The sequence below is a fragment of the Pseudophryne corroboree genome, chromosome 10 (genome assembly GCF_028390025.1).
Source record: "Pseudophryne corroboree isolate aPseCor3 chromosome 10, aPseCor3.hap2, whole genome shotgun sequence".
Lineage (NCBI taxonomy): Eukaryota > Metazoa > Chordata > Amphibia > Anura > Myobatrachidae > Pseudophryne > Pseudophryne corroboree.
This window is the reverse complement of record NC_086453.1, coordinates 211,605,209-211,624,916: the sequence shown is the minus strand read 5'-3', so window position 1 is coordinate 211,624,916 and position 19,708 is coordinate 211,605,209. Positions and strand designations below refer to the sequence as shown.

The following is a 19,708-nucleotide window of genomic DNA, read 5'->3' as shown; positions in this document are numbered from 1 at the left end:
AGAGAAAACTGTGCCCGGAAGAGCTGACAGTACAATTAAAGGATTTTGGAAATCCAGGGTAAGACTCATACCAGCCACACCAATCACACCGTATAACTTGTGATAAACTTACCCAGTCAACAGTATGAACAACAACAGAGCATCAGTTAAACCCTGATGCAACAATAACATAGCCCTTATTGCAGCAATAACTATATACAAGTATTGCAGAAAAAGTCCGCACTTGGGATGGGCGCCCAGCATCCACTACGGACTACGAGAAATAGATTTACCGGTAAGTAAAATCTTATTTTCTCTAACATCCTAGTGGATGCTGGGGACTCCGTAAGGACCATGGGGATTATACCAAAGCTCCCAAACGGGCGGGAGTGTGCAGATGACTCTGCAGCACCGACTGAGCAAACAATAAGGACCTCCTCAGCCAGGGTATCAAACTTGTAGAACTTTGCAAAAGTGTTTGAACCTGACCAAGTAGCAGCTCGGCATAGTTGTAATGCCGAGATCCCTCGGGCAGCCGCCCAAGAAGAGCCCACCTTCCTAGTGGAATGGGCTTTAACTGATTTTGGCAGCGGCAATCCAGCCGCAGAATGAGCCTGCTGAATCGTGTTACAGATCCAGCGAGCAATAGTTTGCTTTGAAGCAGGAGCACCCAGCTCGTTGGATGCATACAGGATAAACAGTGACTCCGTTTTCCTGACTCTAGCCGTTCTCGCTACATAAACCTTCAAAGCCCTGACCACATCCAGTAACTCGGAATCCTCCAAGTCACGAGTAGCCACAGGCACCACAATAGGTTCGTTCATATGAAAAGATGACACCACTTTTGACAGAAATTGTGGACGGGTCTGCAATTCTGCTCTATCCATATGGAAAACCAGATAGGGGCTTTTATGTGACAAAGCCGCTAATTCTGACACACGCCTAGCCGAAGCCAAGGCTAATAGCATGACCACTTTCCACGTTAGATATTTTAACTCCACCGTTTTAAGTAGTTCAAACCAGTGTGATTTCAGGAAACTTAACACCACATTAAGATCCCAAGGTGCCAATGGAGGCACAAAAGGAGGCTGAATATGCAGCACTCCCTTACAAACGTCTGAACTTCTGGTAGAGAAGCCAACTCTTTTCGAAAGAAAATGGATAGGGCCGAAATCTGGACCTTAATGGAACCCAATTTTAGGCCCAAATTCACTCCTGACTGTAGGAAGTGAAGGAAACGGCCCAGCTGGAATTCCTCTGTAGGAGCATTCCTGGCCTCACACCAAGAAACATATTTTTGCCATATACGGTGATAATGTTTAGCTGTCACGTCCTTCCTAGCCTTTATCCGCGTAGGAATGACCTCGTCCGGAATGCCCTTTTCTGCTAGGATCCGGCGTTCAACCGCCATGCCATCAAACGCAGCCGCGGTAAGTCTTGGAACAGACAGGGCCCCTGTTGCAACAGGTCCTGTCTTAGAGGAAGAGGCCACGGATCCTCTGTGAGCATTTCTTGCAGATCTGGATACCAGGTCCTTCGTGGCCAATCTGGAACAATGAGGATTGTTCTCACTCCTCTTTTTCTTATTATCCTCAGCACCTTGGGTATGAGAGGAAGAGGAGGAAATAAATAGACCGACTGGAACACCCACGGTGTCACCAGTGCGTCTACAGCTATCGCCTGAGGGTCCCATGACCTGGCGCAATACCTCTGTAGCTTTTTGTTGAGGCGGGATGCCATCCACCTGTGGCAGTTCCCACCGACTTGCAATCTGCGTGAAGACTTCTTGATGAAGTCCCCACTCTCCCGGGTGGAGGTCGTGCCTGCTGAGGAAGTCTGCTTCCCAGTTGTCCACTCCTGGGATGAACACTGCTGACAGTGCGCTTACTTGATTCTCCGCCCAGCGAAGAATTCTGGTGGCTTCTGACTGAATCAGAACCGGTTGGTCGCGAAGTAGGGTCTCCGCTTGACGTAGGGCGTTGTATACGGCCCTTAGTTCCAGGATGTTGATGTGAAGGCAAGTCTCCTGGCTTACCCACAGAGCTTGGAACTTTTTTCCCTGTGTGACTGCCCCCCACCCTCGGAGGCTTGCATCCGTGGTCACCAGGATCCAGTCCTGAATGCCGAATCTGCGGCCCTCGAGAAGATGAGCACTCTGCAGCCACCACAGAAGAGACACCCTGGACCTGGGGGATAGGGTGATTAACCGATGCATCTGAAGATGTGATCCCGACCACTTGTCCAGTAAGTCCCACTGAAAGGTCCTCGCATGGAACCTGCCGAAGGGAATGGCCTCGTATGATGCCACCATCCTTCCCAGGACTCGAGTGCAGTGATGCACTGACACCTGTTTTGGTTTTAATAGGTTCCTGACCAGTGTCATGAGCGCCTGAGCTCTCTCTATCGGAAGATAAACCCTTTTGTCTAGAATCATGCTTAGGAAAGGCAGATGAGCCGTAGGAACCAACTGCGACTTTGGAATATTTAGAATCCAGCCGTGTTGCCGTTACACTTCCAGAGAAAGTGATACGCTGTTCAGCAACTGCTCTCTTGATCTCGCTTTTATGAGGAGATCGTCCCAGTACGGGATAATTGTGACACCTTGCTTCCGCAGGAGCACCATCATTTCCGCCATTACCTTGGTAAAGATTCTCGGGGCCGTGGAGAGACCAAACGGCAACGTCTGAAATTGGTAATGACAATCCTGTACCGCAAATCTGAGGTACGCCTGATGAGGTGGATAAACGGGGACATGAAGGTATGCATCCTATATGTCCAGAGACACCATAAAATCTCCCCCTTTCAGGATTGCTATGACCGCTCTTAGCGATTTCATCTTGAACTTGAACCCTTTCAGGTATATGTTCAGGGATTTTAAATTCAATATGGGTCTGACCGAACCGTCCGGTTTCGGGACTACAACATGGTCGAATAATAACCCCCTCCTTGTTGAAGGAGGGGAACCTTGACCACCACCTGTTGAAGATACAATTTGTGAATTGCAGTTAACACTAATTCCCTCTCGTGGGGGGAAGCCGGCAGGGACGTCGGTGAGGGGGCATCACCTCAAAGTCCAGCTTGTATCCCTGAGACACAATAATTATTGCCCAGGGATCCCACTTGTGGCTGAAATTACGAAGACGTGCCCCCACCGGGCCTAGCTCTGCCTGTGGAGCCCCAGCGACATGCGGTGGATTTTGTAGAGGCCGGGGAGGACTTCTGTTCCTGGGAACTGGCTGTGTTGTGCAGCTTCTTTCCTCTGCCCCTGCCTCTGGCAAGAAAGGACGTACCTCGGACTTTCTTGTTTCTTTGTAATCGAAAGGATCGCTGAGGATAGCTGTTAAGTCAGGGCTACCTTTTGGGCAAACGTGACACCCTAGGGGAAGATTCCCATCGTATCCTGGCCCTAGTAGGGGAAGGATACTCCCTGAGAATTCTTTGTGGGAAACTGCAGTCTCTTGTCTGGAGATTCCCACTCTTTTTCTTCATGAGAGGAGGGAAATTTACCTCAGCTTTCTTCCCCTTAAACATGTGTACCCTTGTGTCAGGGACAGATGAGTCATCAGTGATATGCAAAACATTTTTTATTACAATAATCATATATTGAATACTTTCCTGCCATTTTGGCTGTAACTTTGCATTATCGTAGTCGACACTGGAGTCAGACTCCGTGTCGATATCAGTGTCTATTATTTTGGATAGTGAGCATTGAGAGACTCTGACGGTCTCTGCGACATAGGGACAGACATGGGTAGATTCCCTGTCTGTTCTCTAATCTTTTGTGCAATAAATTCACCTTAGCACTTAGTTACACATATCCAAACAGGTGTCGGCGTTGTCGACGGAGACACCCCTCACACACATTTGCTCCATCTCCTCCTTAGGGGAGCCTTTTACCTCAGACATGTCGACACACACGTACCGACACACCACACACTCAGGGAATGCTCATCTGAAGACAATTCCCCCACAAGGCCCTTTGGAGAGACAGAGAAAGAGTATGCCAGCACACACCCCAGCGCTATAAACCCAGGAATAACACAGTAACTTAATGTTAACCCAGTAGCTGCTGTTTATAATGATTTTTGCGCATAATTATGTGCCCCCCCTCTTTTTACCCTCTTCTACCGTGTATCTGCAGGGGAGAGGCTGGGGAGCTTCCTCTCAGCGGTGCTGTGGAGAAAAACATGGCGCTGCCCAGGGCGCCCCCCCCCCCCCCCCCCCCTGCGCCCTGCACCCTTACAGTGACTGGAGTATGTGAGGTGTGTGTGGGAGCAATGGCGCACAGCTGCAGTGCTGTGCGCTACCTCAGTGAAGACTGGAGTCTTCTGCCGCCGATTTCGAAGTCTTCTTGCTTCTTATGCTCACCCGGCTTCTGTCTTCCGGCCCTGCGAGGGGGACGGCGGCGCGGCTCTAGGATCGGACGACGAGGGTGAGATCCTGCGTACGATTCCTCTGGAGCTAATGGTGTCCAGTAGCCTAAGAAGTAGGACCTATCTTCAGAGAGTAGGGCTGCTTCTCTCCCCTCAGTCCCACGATGCAGGGAGTCTGTTGCCAGCAGAGCTCCCTGAAAATAAAAAACCTAACAAAATACTTTCTTACAGCAAGCTCAGGAGAGCTCACTGAACAACACCCAGCTCGTGCAGGCACAGATTCAAACTGAGGTCTGGAGGAGGGACATAGAGGGAGGAGCCAGAGCACACCAGAATCTAAATTCTTTCTTAAAGTGCCCATGTCTCCTGCGGAGCCCGTCTATTCCCCATGGTCCTTACGGAGTCCCCAGCATCCACTAGGACGTTAGAGAAATAAGATTCCACACACTCCTCTGCCACCTTATCAGGGATTTGCAGAACATCTCTGATAGCTTCTATGAGAGCCTCTATTCCATGTGACAGAGCAGCGTCCCCCCTTCTGAATCCACCTCCCCCTCCTCCATGTCTGACCCGTCAGAGTCAGACTGCAGGATATGGGCCAGAGTTCGTTTTTGCGGACCAATGCAGGGGACTGAGACGCTTGTTTGGGGACTGGGTCTCTATTCATAACCTCATCCACAAACTGTCTTAAGTATTGCGTCTCTTACTCATTGCGGGACAATTTATTAGAGATATTGGAAATCATTCCTTTAATGGAATCCAGCCACGCTGGTTCAGCCCTGCTAGTCTGAGAAGGTGCACTACACTAAGTACATTGTAGTGAGCTCCCTGGGGAAGAGGAACACTCTGCCGTACATGAAACACACTCTTTCCCTGACATATTGTAAATGTGACAGCACACACACACAGTTAAGGTTAAAAGCACAATTAACCCACAAGGAGCCCTTCACACCGCACCCTTATTGCTAATGCCAAGCTTAACCAGGTCGCAGACTAAGTACCCAGATTGGGGCCTTAGTACACTAATAATCGCTCCCCCCCTGCTATGAACGCCTGGTACCGCTGAGATAATCTGGAGTCACACCGGAGGAGCTGCGCGTCCCTTTCAGTCAGCGTCTGTGTCCACTGCAGAGGGAAAATGGCACTGGTGAGCTGCTCATAGTGAAGCCCCACCCCTTCAATGGCACACGGTCTTCCCACTTTTTTTATACTGGCTGAGGTAATTTGTGCTTAAAATGGAAAGATAACCGTTTTAAGGCTTTGTTTGCCAGTGTAGGTACTGTGTACAGCGTACTGAGAAGCAGTTGTGTACCTAGTCTGGAGACGCAATCTACCCCGGTTAGAAGCCGTGCGTCTCCGTACCCTCATGCCGCCATAATGGCCGGCGAACCACTAACCGGGATGCTGGCTTAGTACTCAGCACTTTTCTTTCTTCTGGCTCTGTTAGGGGTGGTGGCATGCTGCGGTAATGTATGCTTGCCGTGGTGGGGCTTGCGAATAGTTCCCTCGGGAGCTAGTGTCCTGTCAGCAGGGAACGGGACCATTAACCCTTCAAGAGGTTAGGCCGTTCCTCCCCCCCTAATTCCCACGAAGCAGGCAGGCTGGTGCCATCCAGTCCTGCCTGAAAATAATAAACTGAAAAATAAATGCAGAAAACTCTTCAGGAGCTTCCATAAGCATGACCGGCTCCTCCAGGCACATTTTCTAAACTGAGTCTGGTGGGAGGGGCATAGAGGGAGGAGCCAGCACACACTATCAAATTCTTAAAGTGTCCATGGTTCCTAGTGGACCCGTCTATACCCCATGGTACTAAATGGATCCCCAGTATCCGCAATCAATAGCCGGCTCGGGCAGCACTGTACACTTCCGCAAGCGGCCTGTGATCTATTGTGACTCATAGGTCATGCAGGCCATGTCGTATTCCTGCCTGGAGTGCCCGCCCGCCCACTGGCCAGTGCTGCTCCGTGCTGACTTGTCAGCGCTCATCACAGCTGCAGGTATATATATTTTTTAAATATATTTGTGTGTGGAATTACTGTAGGTGTTTGGATTCAAGTGCAAGCAATGTAAAGAACATACTGGGGGGGGGGGGTGGAATTATTATGGGAGGCAGTGAGTGGAATTACTATGGGGGGCAGTGTGTGAAATTATTATGGGAGGCAGTGAGTGGAATTATGGGAGGTAGTGAGTGGAATTACTATGGGGGGCAGTGTGTGGAATTATTATGGGAGGCAGTGATTGGAATTATTATGGGAGGTAGTGAGTGGAATTACTATGGGGGGCAGTGTGTGGAATTATTATGGGAGGTAGTGAGTGGAATTATTATGGGAGGTAGTGAGTGGAATTACTATGGGGGGCAGTGTGTGGAATTATTATGGGAGGTAGTGAGTGGAATTATTATGGGAGGTAGTGAGTGGAATTACTATGGGGGGCAGTGTGTGGAATTATTATGGGAGGCAGTGATTGGAATTATTATGGGAGGTAGTGAGTGGAATTACTATGGGGGGCAGTGTGTGGAATTACTGGGGGGACAGTGTGTGGTGGAATTACTGGGGGAATAGTGTGTGGCATTATTATAAAATTGATATGTTTTATCGACAAACGGGATGCTGGCTGTAAGTATACCGGATAGCGGCATCCCGTCTGTCGGAGTCCCAGCAGCGAGTGCCCTCGCGGGCTCGCTGCGCTCACCACACTTCAAGCCCGGTGGCTTGCTTAGCTCACCACAGGTTATATTCTCACTCAGTTTGTGGCGTGGACCCACCAACCGAGTGTTAGTACCCTGCAGAGGTCTGGATTCCACTTTTTCCACTTTTACTGGCTGTCGGGATTCCGGCGTCGGTCTCCTGAACGCCGAAATCCCGACAGCCGGTATTTTAACTGCATCCCATTATTATAAATCTGTGGGGGTAGAAGCATTATTTTTTACCGCATGGCCCAATGTGTTTGTATTCCTTTTGGGGCCAATGTGTTTGTGCTACTGCGGTGCCCAGTGTGTTTGTTTAATTACTATGTTTTTTTCCCCCGTGGGGCACTGATGGTGTGCCTTGGTAATTTTTAAGTCTTGCCGGTATGTCACGAGTTGAAAAAAGGTTGAAAACCACTGCTCTAGGACGTAAGAAAAATAAAGTTAACATTTGTGGGCTACATGCAATCGCGGACAGTATTTATTCTGTACAGTAAAAATATAACCCATCCAAATCTAAATGAGATCACTATGATATCGCGGCTGTCAGGAGACCAACGCCAGCATCAAGGCAGAGAGCGCGTCCTCTCACGGCCTCACTTTGCTCTCCATGCTTCGGGCCGATTGGGGATTTCAGCCAGTGGTCGGGATTCCAACCGCCGGTATTTCACCGGGTGTCAGGATTCCGGCGTCATTATCCTGACAGCCGGGATCCCGACAGCCGGCAAATTGAATGCCTCCCATCTAAATCTCTCTGCACATGTTACCTCTGCCCCACCTGCTGCGCAACATGGTTTTGCCCAGTTGCCTGATAATTTGCTTGGGAAGCAGTTAGTCAGGATCCTGAATACATTTGCTTTACTACAAACATGTACAGTAAGTTCTGAAAAAAGCATGGAAACCGATGAACCTGACAAAATGGAAGCAGCATGTCAGCCATACAGTATAATACTACATACTGTGAATGCTAGATGGGAGGAGGTTATGCCAAGTCCTGACCTGGCTATAATGCAATGTGACACCTTAATAACATTATTGGCATCAGTACGGTGGTATTTATGTGAAAACATTTTAAGACAATTTAACAGAAGCAAATATAAAGTAAAACAAAAAGATGTAAAAATAAAACACTGTCCAAACAAGGCAATCCTGGATCCACTACATGTGTAGAAACAGATTATAGTTACATTAATCTATAAAGCCATTTTATACCATTGCACAAAATGTACCAGGAAACAATACACAGAAATGTACGCTACATTTACAGAATGAAGCATAGTAGGTTTTAAATGACTTGTGTTTCTACAAGATAAGGCTGTTTGATGTGTCAACCCACCCCGGCCTTGGATTGGGAGTACAGCGCATACTAAGAGAGGAAAATAAACATATTTACAATATAACACTCATCTTATTCCAGTAGAGAAATGAGTCTGTAGCTGGGTAATACAATGCAGCCCGGAGACTGAACAAGCTGTCTTTTCATGAATCACTCACTCTGTTAAAGCGTTTGGCTTGAAACAGATGCCCATTCACTCGGTAGAGCTTCCTCCATCTTCTGGCCCCTCGACGGTAGATTGATTCTAAGAAGAAAACAAATGTGTAAAGGAGAAGCATACTAAGCCAGCAGTGCCAGGCGCAAAACTGCAAGCTGCCTGCAACAGTAAAAACAATCCAGCTTCTTTTTAATAATCAATGCAGAACGCGGATGCTTGCGAGATCACTTCTATGGCAGGAGCTAAGCTTTCCATGACAGGCTCCAGATCAAGAGCCTCCTGCAACCACATCTATTTTACACCAACCACCTCCCACATCCTCACATGACCATATTCTAGTTTAAAAGACCTTTCTAATAGACTTCTCGCTGGAGGATAATCAGGTGAAGTAGAAAGAAGCCATGATTTTAAAGGAACAGTGCACCCAATGACATTATCCTAGGACACCTAGACAAAGATGCCTAAAGACACTTCAAAGAGCACTTGCAAAGTTTGGTTTATAAAGGTAAAATAGAACATGCAATTAGATGAAACATTCATGGGTACAACAGATTAATATACTGTCAATTAATTATCTGGGAAAATAAATGTAATGTTACGCAACAGACCCTTCAGCTCTTATGCCATTAATTGGAGAACATCCTAGATTCATGAAAATGGAATGCATACAGATGTAGCAATGCTCATATTACTGTGATGCTGCATGTTGTATCATGGCACACTGCATGGCGTGCCAGGCTGTAACTATTTACACCTGGAGATCGATCCATTAGTTCCTAAGATGGAGCGATCGCTGGCTGTGAATAGTCGCAGCCTGGCATGACATGCAGCATGTGCATCGCAGCAAAGATGAGCATGGCTACTTCTGTACATACTACATTATAGGACAATAAAACACAAACAATCCATTTGGAATTGCAGGAATTTCTGTCCCGATTTTCATGTATTTTACATTAAAAGTCTTTTGCTTACTACAGCATCCTTTATACCCCTAGTCTGTTGGTAGCGCTATCAAAGTTTTAATATTATTACTGATACTGACTTAAGGTGCCATTTTGAAATTGTATGCTATTAATGCCAAATCCGGAGTCATTACTATCCCATAAAGCAACAAGCATATCAAGTTACTGCTAATACAAAGAGGGGATTCTAATGGAGTAACAAAAGGTTGGAATATCTGAGAATTCCCTTAATGTGCAATTTTCACACTAGTGATTTAATATAATAGATTGTCATTAGATTACAGTTATTCAGAGTGGATTGTACACTTGTGTACCAGGCTAATTTCAGTAGTATAAAAAAGAAATGCTGAAGTTATTAAAGTGCGTTGTGTTACATTCCACCACATAAATTAATGTTTCCCGTTAGGGGTGATTACACACTACACTTGTAAAGTGAAAAGTGCCCATTTCATACAACTCTTAAAATATTGTTCTGAAACCAGTTTAGATTTTACAGTTTAGAACAATAAAATAAAGGTTTCATGTTGTTTTACAGAGTTTTATTTTGTCACTAAAAAGAACATACTGATACCTTAAGGTATATTGTTGCATTTAAAGCTTTGCATAGTAGGCATACTGTAGCTGTAAAATAAAGGCTCCATGTTGTTTTACGGAATTTTACTTGGTCACTGAACAGAAGCTTTGCATAGTAGGCATAGATGTCATATCCCCCCAATCTCAAGAGACATTTACAGATTTCACAGATTTGTACCTGGTTTTTTTTATTCCTCTAAATCAGGCTTGCCTATGTTTTGGACACTGCATCAACACAATACCGCCGCCCAATTTTTCACATCACTCTGTTGAACCATAAAGACGACACTCGCATCAAAAGATTGATCATTGCTGCACAATGACACAAATCGTGTTGTCATGCAGCAGGGGTGTAGTCATGCCTACTCTTACTGAAACGCGTCAGTCTCACAGACGTTCTGAGAAAACAGGCAAGTATGCAATGACCCTCTAATTCAGTGACAAGACTTCTTTATTCACTAAAAAGTGGGCCAGAAAGTAGTTGCTTCTACAGGTTTTAAAAAAATAAATAAAATAAACAGACATCCTAGACAAATCAGCATGAAATGTCCTTAACAGGTAAAAAAAAACAAAAATCCCTACCACCCGTCAAAAATCCCTACCACCCGTTTCCACGGCACGCATAAGAGGTCCTTAAAATAGGCTCTATCTGCAATTATATTTTCCAGGCAGATTTCTTCTATTTTTCTTGCTCTTAAGAGACATTGGGCGGCATCCTATTACCCACAGTAAAACATTGGGCATGAAAAACAAATGATTTTTTTCCAGATGATTCAGAGCTGTAGGTCCCCAGTGCAGCATCAGAAGCCCGCTGCTCGTGCCAGTTTATCAGGGCTAGTGGGATAACCCCTTCGGCAGGACAATTAGCCCCGGTAAATTACCGGGGCTAATTTGTTATCCCCCTTTGTATAGAACCTGATTCTGAGGTGGGACTAAAGTATGGTGGCCATTCCCGGGATCTGTGGGATCCCGGGATTTAGGCCTAAAATTGGCCGGGATTAAATCCCGGAATTGGAATTTCCAATCCCGGGGATTATGAGATTAGCCAGCCCCACTTTTTTTTTTAATACCAGGCAGCGTTGAGCCTCTTCAGTAGGCACAGCTGCTGCCTGGCTCTCCTTGCCCAGTTTCCCTGTCCCCCGGCTGTGCTCACTGCGGTCACGTTGCACAGCCTGATGCCAGCTGCCCTGACCTCACCTCCTCGGAGCAAGTGGACCCTTTCCCCTCACCCAGAAGATGGTAAATTATCTGGTCTGGGCAGGGGGGGGGGTATTGAAAAGTGTTAACACAACAAACCAATCCCAGGTATCCTGGGAATCCCAGGATTCAAAGAAAGGCCCGAGGATTGGCCTCCCTAGAGTAAAGCAAAAACAAGCAAGTAACTTGTGCACCTGGACAAACCATGTTGCAATACAAGGGTTGCAAGCACATATTATGTTTTAATGCAAGGCAAATACTGGTGCTTTTTTATTTACTAGTGGAATACTGGTCAGCAGTAAAAAGTTTGGACACGCCCCTCGCACATCTAAATCTATGGGCGGAATTCAATTGTTTTTTACATGGTGCTAATTAATGGTCGCCCAACGAAGCAATTGAATTGTTGCTCTGTTCAGGCATGAATGCAGCAGGTGCACACATTTCTGTTTGCTTCCTGAGATGGCGAGCAGAAATGTGCGAAGTGACAATGGTGTGGGCATGCTAACTAATACTTTAGAAGGGTTTAGATTTTTGCTTTTAGGTGTGACAAGCACAATAATTCATAGGAGCTCAAAACAACTGAATTGCTCTATCAGGCGCCCATTAATTAGAGCAGTATACAAAACAACTGAATTCCAAATCTGCCTCACTTGCACCGGATGTACTAAGGTGCACAGTTAGTTGTGCTTGTATGCTTTAGTCCCACCTCAGAATCAGGCCCATAATCTTGCATATGATTGTATGTACATACCAGATCTGTTATCATGTTATCTGTTACCAGATCAACATACACCATAAACAAAAAATCTACCTGGACACTAGCAATCTTTAAAGGTAGACTTACCTATTAATAAACTTTAACAGGAACTTAATTAAAATGAAATCAATTAGTCACAATAAATCGACAGGAAGATCTAAAAAGCTTTTCAGTAAAATGACACAACTTCATCCTTACAGACTTATTAAAAATGGATTTAATCTGCAGATTTAATTTATTTTTTAAACAATGCAGTAACAATTAAAGTGGGAAAGCTGCAGACTTCATTCTACTAAAACCTCAGGTGCACATCTGTACATTACCTGCATTCAAATAAGTGCCAAATCCATGATGTGCAGGCAAAATATTGCAGTATAATATGTTCTACCTAGGTGGCTCTTTAAAGAACACCAGCTGGGTATACCATTGCACTAAGTGACAATGCTCAGGATATTCCCGTTTAATTAGGAATCTTGGCTCCAGCAACAAAGATCTGTTTGAATCAGAAGCGTTGCTTAAACAAGGCATTTGAACCAGGAATGTGGAAGGAAGGAATGAGAGGAGTCCTAGTAAAAGGTAGGGTGACCACTCATTGCGATTTGCTCAGCACAGCCCTGGTTTTGACACTCTGAAGATGGGCACACACCTAAAGATTATCTTCATAACCAGCCAACTGGATGGAACGAAAATCTGGTAATATATATGTGTACAAAAGACAATAAACCATTTGCTCCAAAAAGCTGCAAAACAGACAAAAATGGTCTCTCAGACTAATTAGTTAAATCAAATGGACTATTTTTGTCCCTTTTCCTGCGTTTGGTAGCAAATGGCTGATAGTCCATCGCTCCCATACATTACCAGATTTTAATTCCAACCAGCCAACTAGTAGGCTGTTTTGAACGATAAATATTAGTTGTGTGTCCAGCGTTCCCGCAAACCCTTTCCAGAATGCCAATTTACTTTTTTTCTCAACATATGTGAAATTAAATGGAACATTAATATAATAAGAATTTACTTACCGATAATTCTATTTCTCGTAGTCCGTAGTGGATGCTGGGGACTCCGTCAGGACCATGGGATTAGCGGCTCCGCAGGAGACAGGGCACAAAAGTAAAAGCTTTAGGATCAGGTGGTGTGCACTGGCTCCTCCCCCTATGACCCTCCTCCAAGCCTCAGTTAGGATACTGTGCCCGGACGAGCGTACACAATAAGGAAGGATTTTGAATCCCGGGTAAGACTCATACCAGCCACACCAATCACACTGTACAACCTGTGATCTGAACCCAGTTAACAGCATGATAACAGCGGAGCCTCTGAAAAGATGGCTCACAACAATAATAACCCGATTTTTGTAACAATAACTATGTACAAGTATTGCAGACAATCCGCACTTGGGATGGGCGCCCAGCATCCACTACGGACTACGAGAAATAGAATTATCGGTAAGTAAATTCTTATTTTCTCTGACGTCCTAAGTGGATGCTGGGGACTCCGTCAGGACCATGGGGATTATACCAAAGCTCCCAAACGGGCGGGAGAGTGCGGATGACTCTGCAGCACCGAATGAGAGAACTCCAGGTCCTCCTCAGTCAGGGTGTGCCCATGACCAAGTATCAGCTCGGCAAAGTTGTAAAGCCGAGACCCCTCGGGCAGCCGCCCAAGATGAGCCCACCTTCCTTGTGGAATGGGCATTTACATATTTTGGCTGTGGCAGGCCTGCCACAGAATGTGCAAGCTGAATTGTACTACACATCCAACTAGCAATCGTCTGCTTAGAAGCAAGAGCACCCAGTTTGTTGGGTGCATACAGGATAACAGTAAGTCAGTCTTCCTGACTCCAGCCGTCCTGGAAACTATGGCCCTCATTCCGAGTCGTTCGCTCGGTATTTTTCATCGCATCGCAATGAAAATCCGCTTAGTACGCATGCGCAATGTTCGCACTGCGACTGCGCCAAGTAACTTTGCTATGTAGAAAGTAATTTTACTCACGGCTTTTTCATCGCTCCGGCGATCGTAATGTGATTGACAGGAAATGGGTGTTACTGGGCGGAAACACGGCGTTTCAGGGGCGTGTGGCTGAAAACGCTACCGTTTCCGGAAAAAACGCAGGAGTGGCCGGAGAAACGGTGGGAGTGCCTGGGCGAACGCTGGGTGTGTTTGTGACGTCAACCAGGAACGACAAGCACTGAACTGATCGCACAGGCAGAGTAAGTCTGAAGCTACTCTGAAACTGCTAAGTAGTTAGTAATCGCAATATTGCGAATACATCGGTCGCAATTTTAAGAAGCTAAGATTCACTCCCAGTAGGCGGCGGCTTAGCGTGTGTAACTCTGCTAAATTCGCCTTGCGACCGATCAACTCGGAATGAGGGCCTATATTTTCAGGGCCCTGACAACATCTAGCAACTTGGAGTCCTCCAAGTCCCTAGTAGCCGCAGGTACCACAATAAGCTGGTTCGGGTGAAACACTGACACCACCTTAGGGAGAAACTGGGGATGAGTCCGCAGCTCTGCCCTGTCCGAATGGACAATCAGATATGGGCTTTTTGAGACAAACGCCGCCAATTCTGACACTCGCCTGGCCGAGGCCAGGGCCAACAGCATGGTCACTTTCCCTGTGAGATATTTCAAATCCACAGATTTGAGCGGTTTAAACCAATGTGATTTTAGGAATCCCAGAACTACGTTGAGATCCCACAGTGCCACTGGAGGCACAAAAAGGGGGTTGTATATGCAGTACTCCCTTGACAAACTTCTGGACTTCAGGAACTGAAGCCAATTCTTTCTGGAAGAAAATCGACAGGGCCGAAATTTGAACCTTAATGGACCCCAATTTGAGGCCCATAGACACTCCTGTTTGCAGGAAATGCAGGAAACGACCGAGTTGAAATTTCTTCATGGGGCCTTCCTGGCATCGCACCACGCAACATATTTTCGCCACATGTGGTGATAATGTTGTGCGGTCACCTCCTTCCTGGCTTTGACCAGGGTAGGAATGACCTCTTCCGGAATGCCTTTTTCCCTTAGGATCCGGCGTTCAACCGCCATGCCGTCAAACGCAGCCGCGGTAAGTCTTGGAACAGACATGGTACTTGCTGAAGCAAGTCCCTTCTTAGCGGCAGAGGCCATGAGTCCTCTGTGAGCATCTCTTGAAGTTCCGGGTACCAAGTCCTTCTTGGCCAATCCGGAGCCACGAGTATAGTTCTTACTCCTCTACGTCTTATAATTCTCAATACCTTGGGTATGAGAAGCAGAGGAGGGAAGACATACACCGACTGGTACACCCACGGTGTTACCAGAACGTCCACAGCTATTGCCTGAGGGTCTTTTGACCTGGCGCAATACTTGTCCAGTTTTTTGTTCAGGCGGGACGCCATCATGTCCACCTTTGGTCTTTTCCAACGGTTCACAATCATGTGGAAGACTTCCCGATGAAGTCCCCACTCTCCCGGGTGGAGGTTGTGCCTGCTGAGGAAGTCTGCTTCCCAGTTGTCCACTCCCGGAATGAACACTGCTGACAGTGCTATCACATGATTTTCCGCCCAGCGAAAAATCCTTGCAGTTTCTGCCATTGCCCTCCTGCTTCTTGTGCCGCCCTGTCTGTTTACGTGGGCGACTGCCGTGATGTAGTTCCACTGGATCAATACCGGCTGACCTTGAAGCAGAGGTCTTGCTAAGCTTAGAGCATTGTAAATTGCCCTTAGCTCTAGTATATTTATGTGGAGAAAAATCTCCAGACTTGATCACACTCCCTGGAAATTTTTTCCCTGTGTGACTGCTCCCCAGCCTCTCAGGCTGGCCTCCGTGGTCACCAGCATCCAATCCTGAATGCCGAATCTGCGGCCCTCTAGAAGATGAGCACTCTGTAACCACCACAGGAGAGACACCCCTGTCCCTGGAGACGGGGTTATCCGCTGATTCATCTGAAAATGCGATCCGGACCATTTGTCCAGCAGATCCCACTGAAAAGTTCTTGCGTGGAATCTGCCGAATGGAATCGCTTCGTAATAAGCCACCATTTTTCCCAGGACTCTTGTGCAATGATGCACTGACACTTTTCCTGGTTTTAGGAGGTTCCTGACTAGCTCGGATAACTCCCTGGCTTTCTCCTCCGGGAGAAACACCTTTTTCTGGACTGTGTCCAGAACCATCCCTAGGAACAGCAGACGTGTCGTCGGAAACGGCTGCGATTTTGGATATTTAGAATCCACCCGTGCTGTCGTAGAACTACTTGAGATAGTGCTACTCCGACTTCCAACTGTTCTCTGGACCTTGCCCTTATCAGGAGATCGTCCAAGTAAGGGATAATTAAGACGCCTTTTCTTTGAAGAAGAATCATCATTTCGGCCATTACTTTGGTAAAGTTACTTCGGCCATTACTTTGGACAATCCAAACGGCAGCGTCTGAAACTGATAGTGACAGTTCCGTACCACGAACCTGAGGTACCCTTGGTGAGAAGGGCAATTTGGGACATGGAGGTAAGCATCCTTGATGTCCAGGGACACCATATAGTCCCCTTCTTCCTGGTTCGCTATCACTGCTCTGAGTGACTCCATCTTGATTTGAACCTTTGTATGTAAGTGTTCAAAGATTTCCCATTTAGAATAGGTCTCACCGAGCCGTCTGGCTTCAGTACCACAATATAGTGTGGAATAATACCCCTTTCCTTGTTGTAGGAGGGGTACTTTGATTATCACCTGCTGGGAATACAGCTTGTGAATTGTTTCCAATACTGCCTCCCTGTCGGAGGAAGACGTTGGTAAAGCAGACATCAGGAGCCTGCGAGGGGGAGACGTCTCGAATTTCCAGTCTGTACCCCTGGGATACTACTTGTAGGATCCAGGGGTCCACTTGCGAGTGAGCCCACTACGTGCTGAAACTCTTGAGACGACCCCCCACCGCACTTGAGTCCGCTTGTACGGCCCCAGCGTCATGCTGAGGACTTGGCAGAAGCTGTGGAGGGCTTCTGTTCCTGGGAATGGGCTGCCTGCTGCAGTCTTCTTCCCTTTCCTCTATCCCTGGGCAGATATGACTGGCCTTTTGCCCGCTTGCCCTTATGGGGACGAAAGGACTGAGGCTGAAAAGACGGTGTCTTTTTCTGCTGAGATGTGATTTGGGGTAAAAAAGGTGGATTTTCCAGCTGTTGCCGAGGCCACCAGGTCCGATGGACCGACCCCAAATAACTCCTCCCCTTTATACGGCAATACTTCCATGTGCCGTTTGGAATCTGCATCACCTGACCACTGTCGTGTCCATAAACATCTTCTGGCAGATATGGACATCGCACTTACTCTTGATGCCAGAGTGCAAATATCCCTCTGTGCATCTCGCATATATAGAAATGCATCCTTTAAATGCTCTATAGTCAATAAAATACCGTCCCTGTCAAGGGTATCAATATTTTCAGTCAGGGAATCCGACCAAGCCACCCCAGCGCTGCACATCCAGGCTGAGGCGATCGCTGGTCGCAGTATAACACCAGTATGTGTGTATATACCTTTTTAGGATATTTTCCAGCCTCTCAGCTGGCTCCTTGAGGGCGGCCCTATCTGGAGACGGTACCGCCACTTGTTTTGATAAGCGTGTGAGCGCCTTATCCACCCTAAAGGGTGTTTCCCAACGCGCCCTAACTTCTGGCGGGAAAGGGTATACCGCCAATAATTTTCTATCGGGGGAAACCCACGCATCATCACACACTTCATTTAATTTATCTGATTCAGGAAAAACTACAGGTAGTTTTTTCACACCCCACATAATACCCTTCTTGTGGTACTTGTAGTATCAGAAATATGTAACACCTCCTTCATTGCCCTTAACATGTAACGTGTGGCCCTAAAGGAAAATACGTTTGTTTCTTCACCGTCGACACTGGAGTCAGTGTCCGTGTCTGTCTCGACCGACTGAGGTAAATGAGCGTTTTACAGCCCCTGACGGTGTTTGAGACGCCTGGACAGGTACTAATTTGTTTGCCGGCCGTCTCATGTCGTCAACCGACCTTGCAGCGTGTTGACATTATCACGTAATTCCTTAAATAAGCCATCCATTCCGGTGTCGACTCCCTAGAGAGTGACATCACCATTTCAGGCAATTGCTCCGCCTCCTCACCAACATCGTCCTCATACATGTCGACACACACGTACCGACACACAGCACACACACAGGGAATGCTCTGATAGAGGACAGGACCCCACTAGCCCTTTGGGGAGACAGAGGGAGAGTTTGCCAGCACACACCAAAAACGCTATAATTATACAGGGACAACCTTTATATAAGTGTTTTTCCCTTATAGCATTTTAATATATATATATATACATATCGCCAAATAAGTGCCCCCCCTCTCTGTTTTAACCCTGTTTCTGTAGTGCAGTGCAGGGGAGAGCCTGGGAGCCTTCCCACCAGCATTTCTGTGAGGGAAAATGGCGCTGTGTGCTGAGGAGAATAGGCCCCGCCCCCTTTTCGGCGGGCTTCTTCTCCCGTTTTTCTGAGACCTGGCAGGGGTTAAATACATCCATATAGCCCCCAGGGGCTATATGTGGTGTATTTTTAGCCAGAATAAGGTACTATCATTGCTGCCCAGGGCGCCCCACCCCAGCGCCCTGCACCCTCAGTGACCGCTGCTATGAAGTGCGCTGACAACAATGGCGCACAGCTGCAGTGCTGTGCGCTACCTTATGAAGACTGAAGAGTCTTCTGCCGCCGTTTCTGGACCTTCACTTTTCGGCATCTGCAAGGGGGGTCGGCGGCGCGGCTCCGGGACGAACCCCAGGGTGAGACCTGTGTTCCGACTCCCTCTGGAGCTAATGGTGTCCAGTAGCCTAAGAAGCCAATCCATCCTGCACGCAGGTGAGTTCACTTCTCTCCCCTAAGTCCCTCGTAGCAGTGAGCCTGTTGCCAGCAGGACTCACTGAAAATAAAAAACATAACAAACTTTTACTCTAAGCAGCTCTTTAGGAGAGCCACCTAGATTGCACCCTTCTCGGCCGGGCACAAAAATCTAACTGAGGCTTGGAGGAGGGTCATAGGGGGAGGAGCCAGTGCACACCACCTGATCCTAAAGCTTTTACTTTTGTGCCCTGTCTCCTGCGGAGCCACTAATCCCATGGTCCTGACGGAGTCCCCAGCATCCACTTAGGACGTCAGAGAAATTGGATTTAAAAGTAAAAACAGAGGCTGAAAGCAATGCTGTTTTGGTGTTGTTACATGTATATTCCGTAAAAATCACACAATCTGGCAACACCGTTTGGAATAACGAGTTCACAATTTAATAAATCATCTATTGTTGGCAACATGCTCTATATAAAAGCTCTGAATTTATAAACAAATACATACACAAATATAAGTAACTGACCAATTGCATAAGTAACATAGGTGATTTCACGGCTATCTACTGCTTACCTGACATTTGGAAGCAGAATGCAGTACCAATACACTAATTTGGAGACCTACTAATCTACAAATTCAACACAATCCGAAAATACTTTATTTTCGAGATTTGCCAATGTAGTTAAACACCATCTCAAGGGGGCGTAATTAGTCCGAAAACTTTTGTAAATTACTTTTTCATCCAATAAATAACATGACAGTGAAAAGAATACATTGGTGTAGGGATCAGTATGTAATCCTGATGGACGGGATGCTGTCGGTCAGAATATCAACAACGGCATCCCGGCCATCAAAATCCTGACAGC

At 46.8% G+C, this 19,708-nt stretch overlaps 1 protein-coding gene across 7 annotated transcripts in view; it reads right to left on the bottom strand.

The window, feature by feature from the left end:
- The window catches only part of PRKCZ (protein kinase C zeta), a 646,661-nt gene that overhangs the window by 177,827 nt on the left and 449,126 nt on the right, over positions 1-19,708 (bottom strand). For all 7 annotated transcript variants that reach the window (XM_063943062.1, XM_063943064.1, XM_063943065.1 and 4 more), the window contains one exon: positions 8,533-8,618. In XM_063943062.1, coding sequence (XP_063799132.1) covers positions 8,533-8,618 — 86 coding nt within the window. The remainder of the gene's footprint in view (positions 1-8,532; positions 8,619-19,708) is intronic.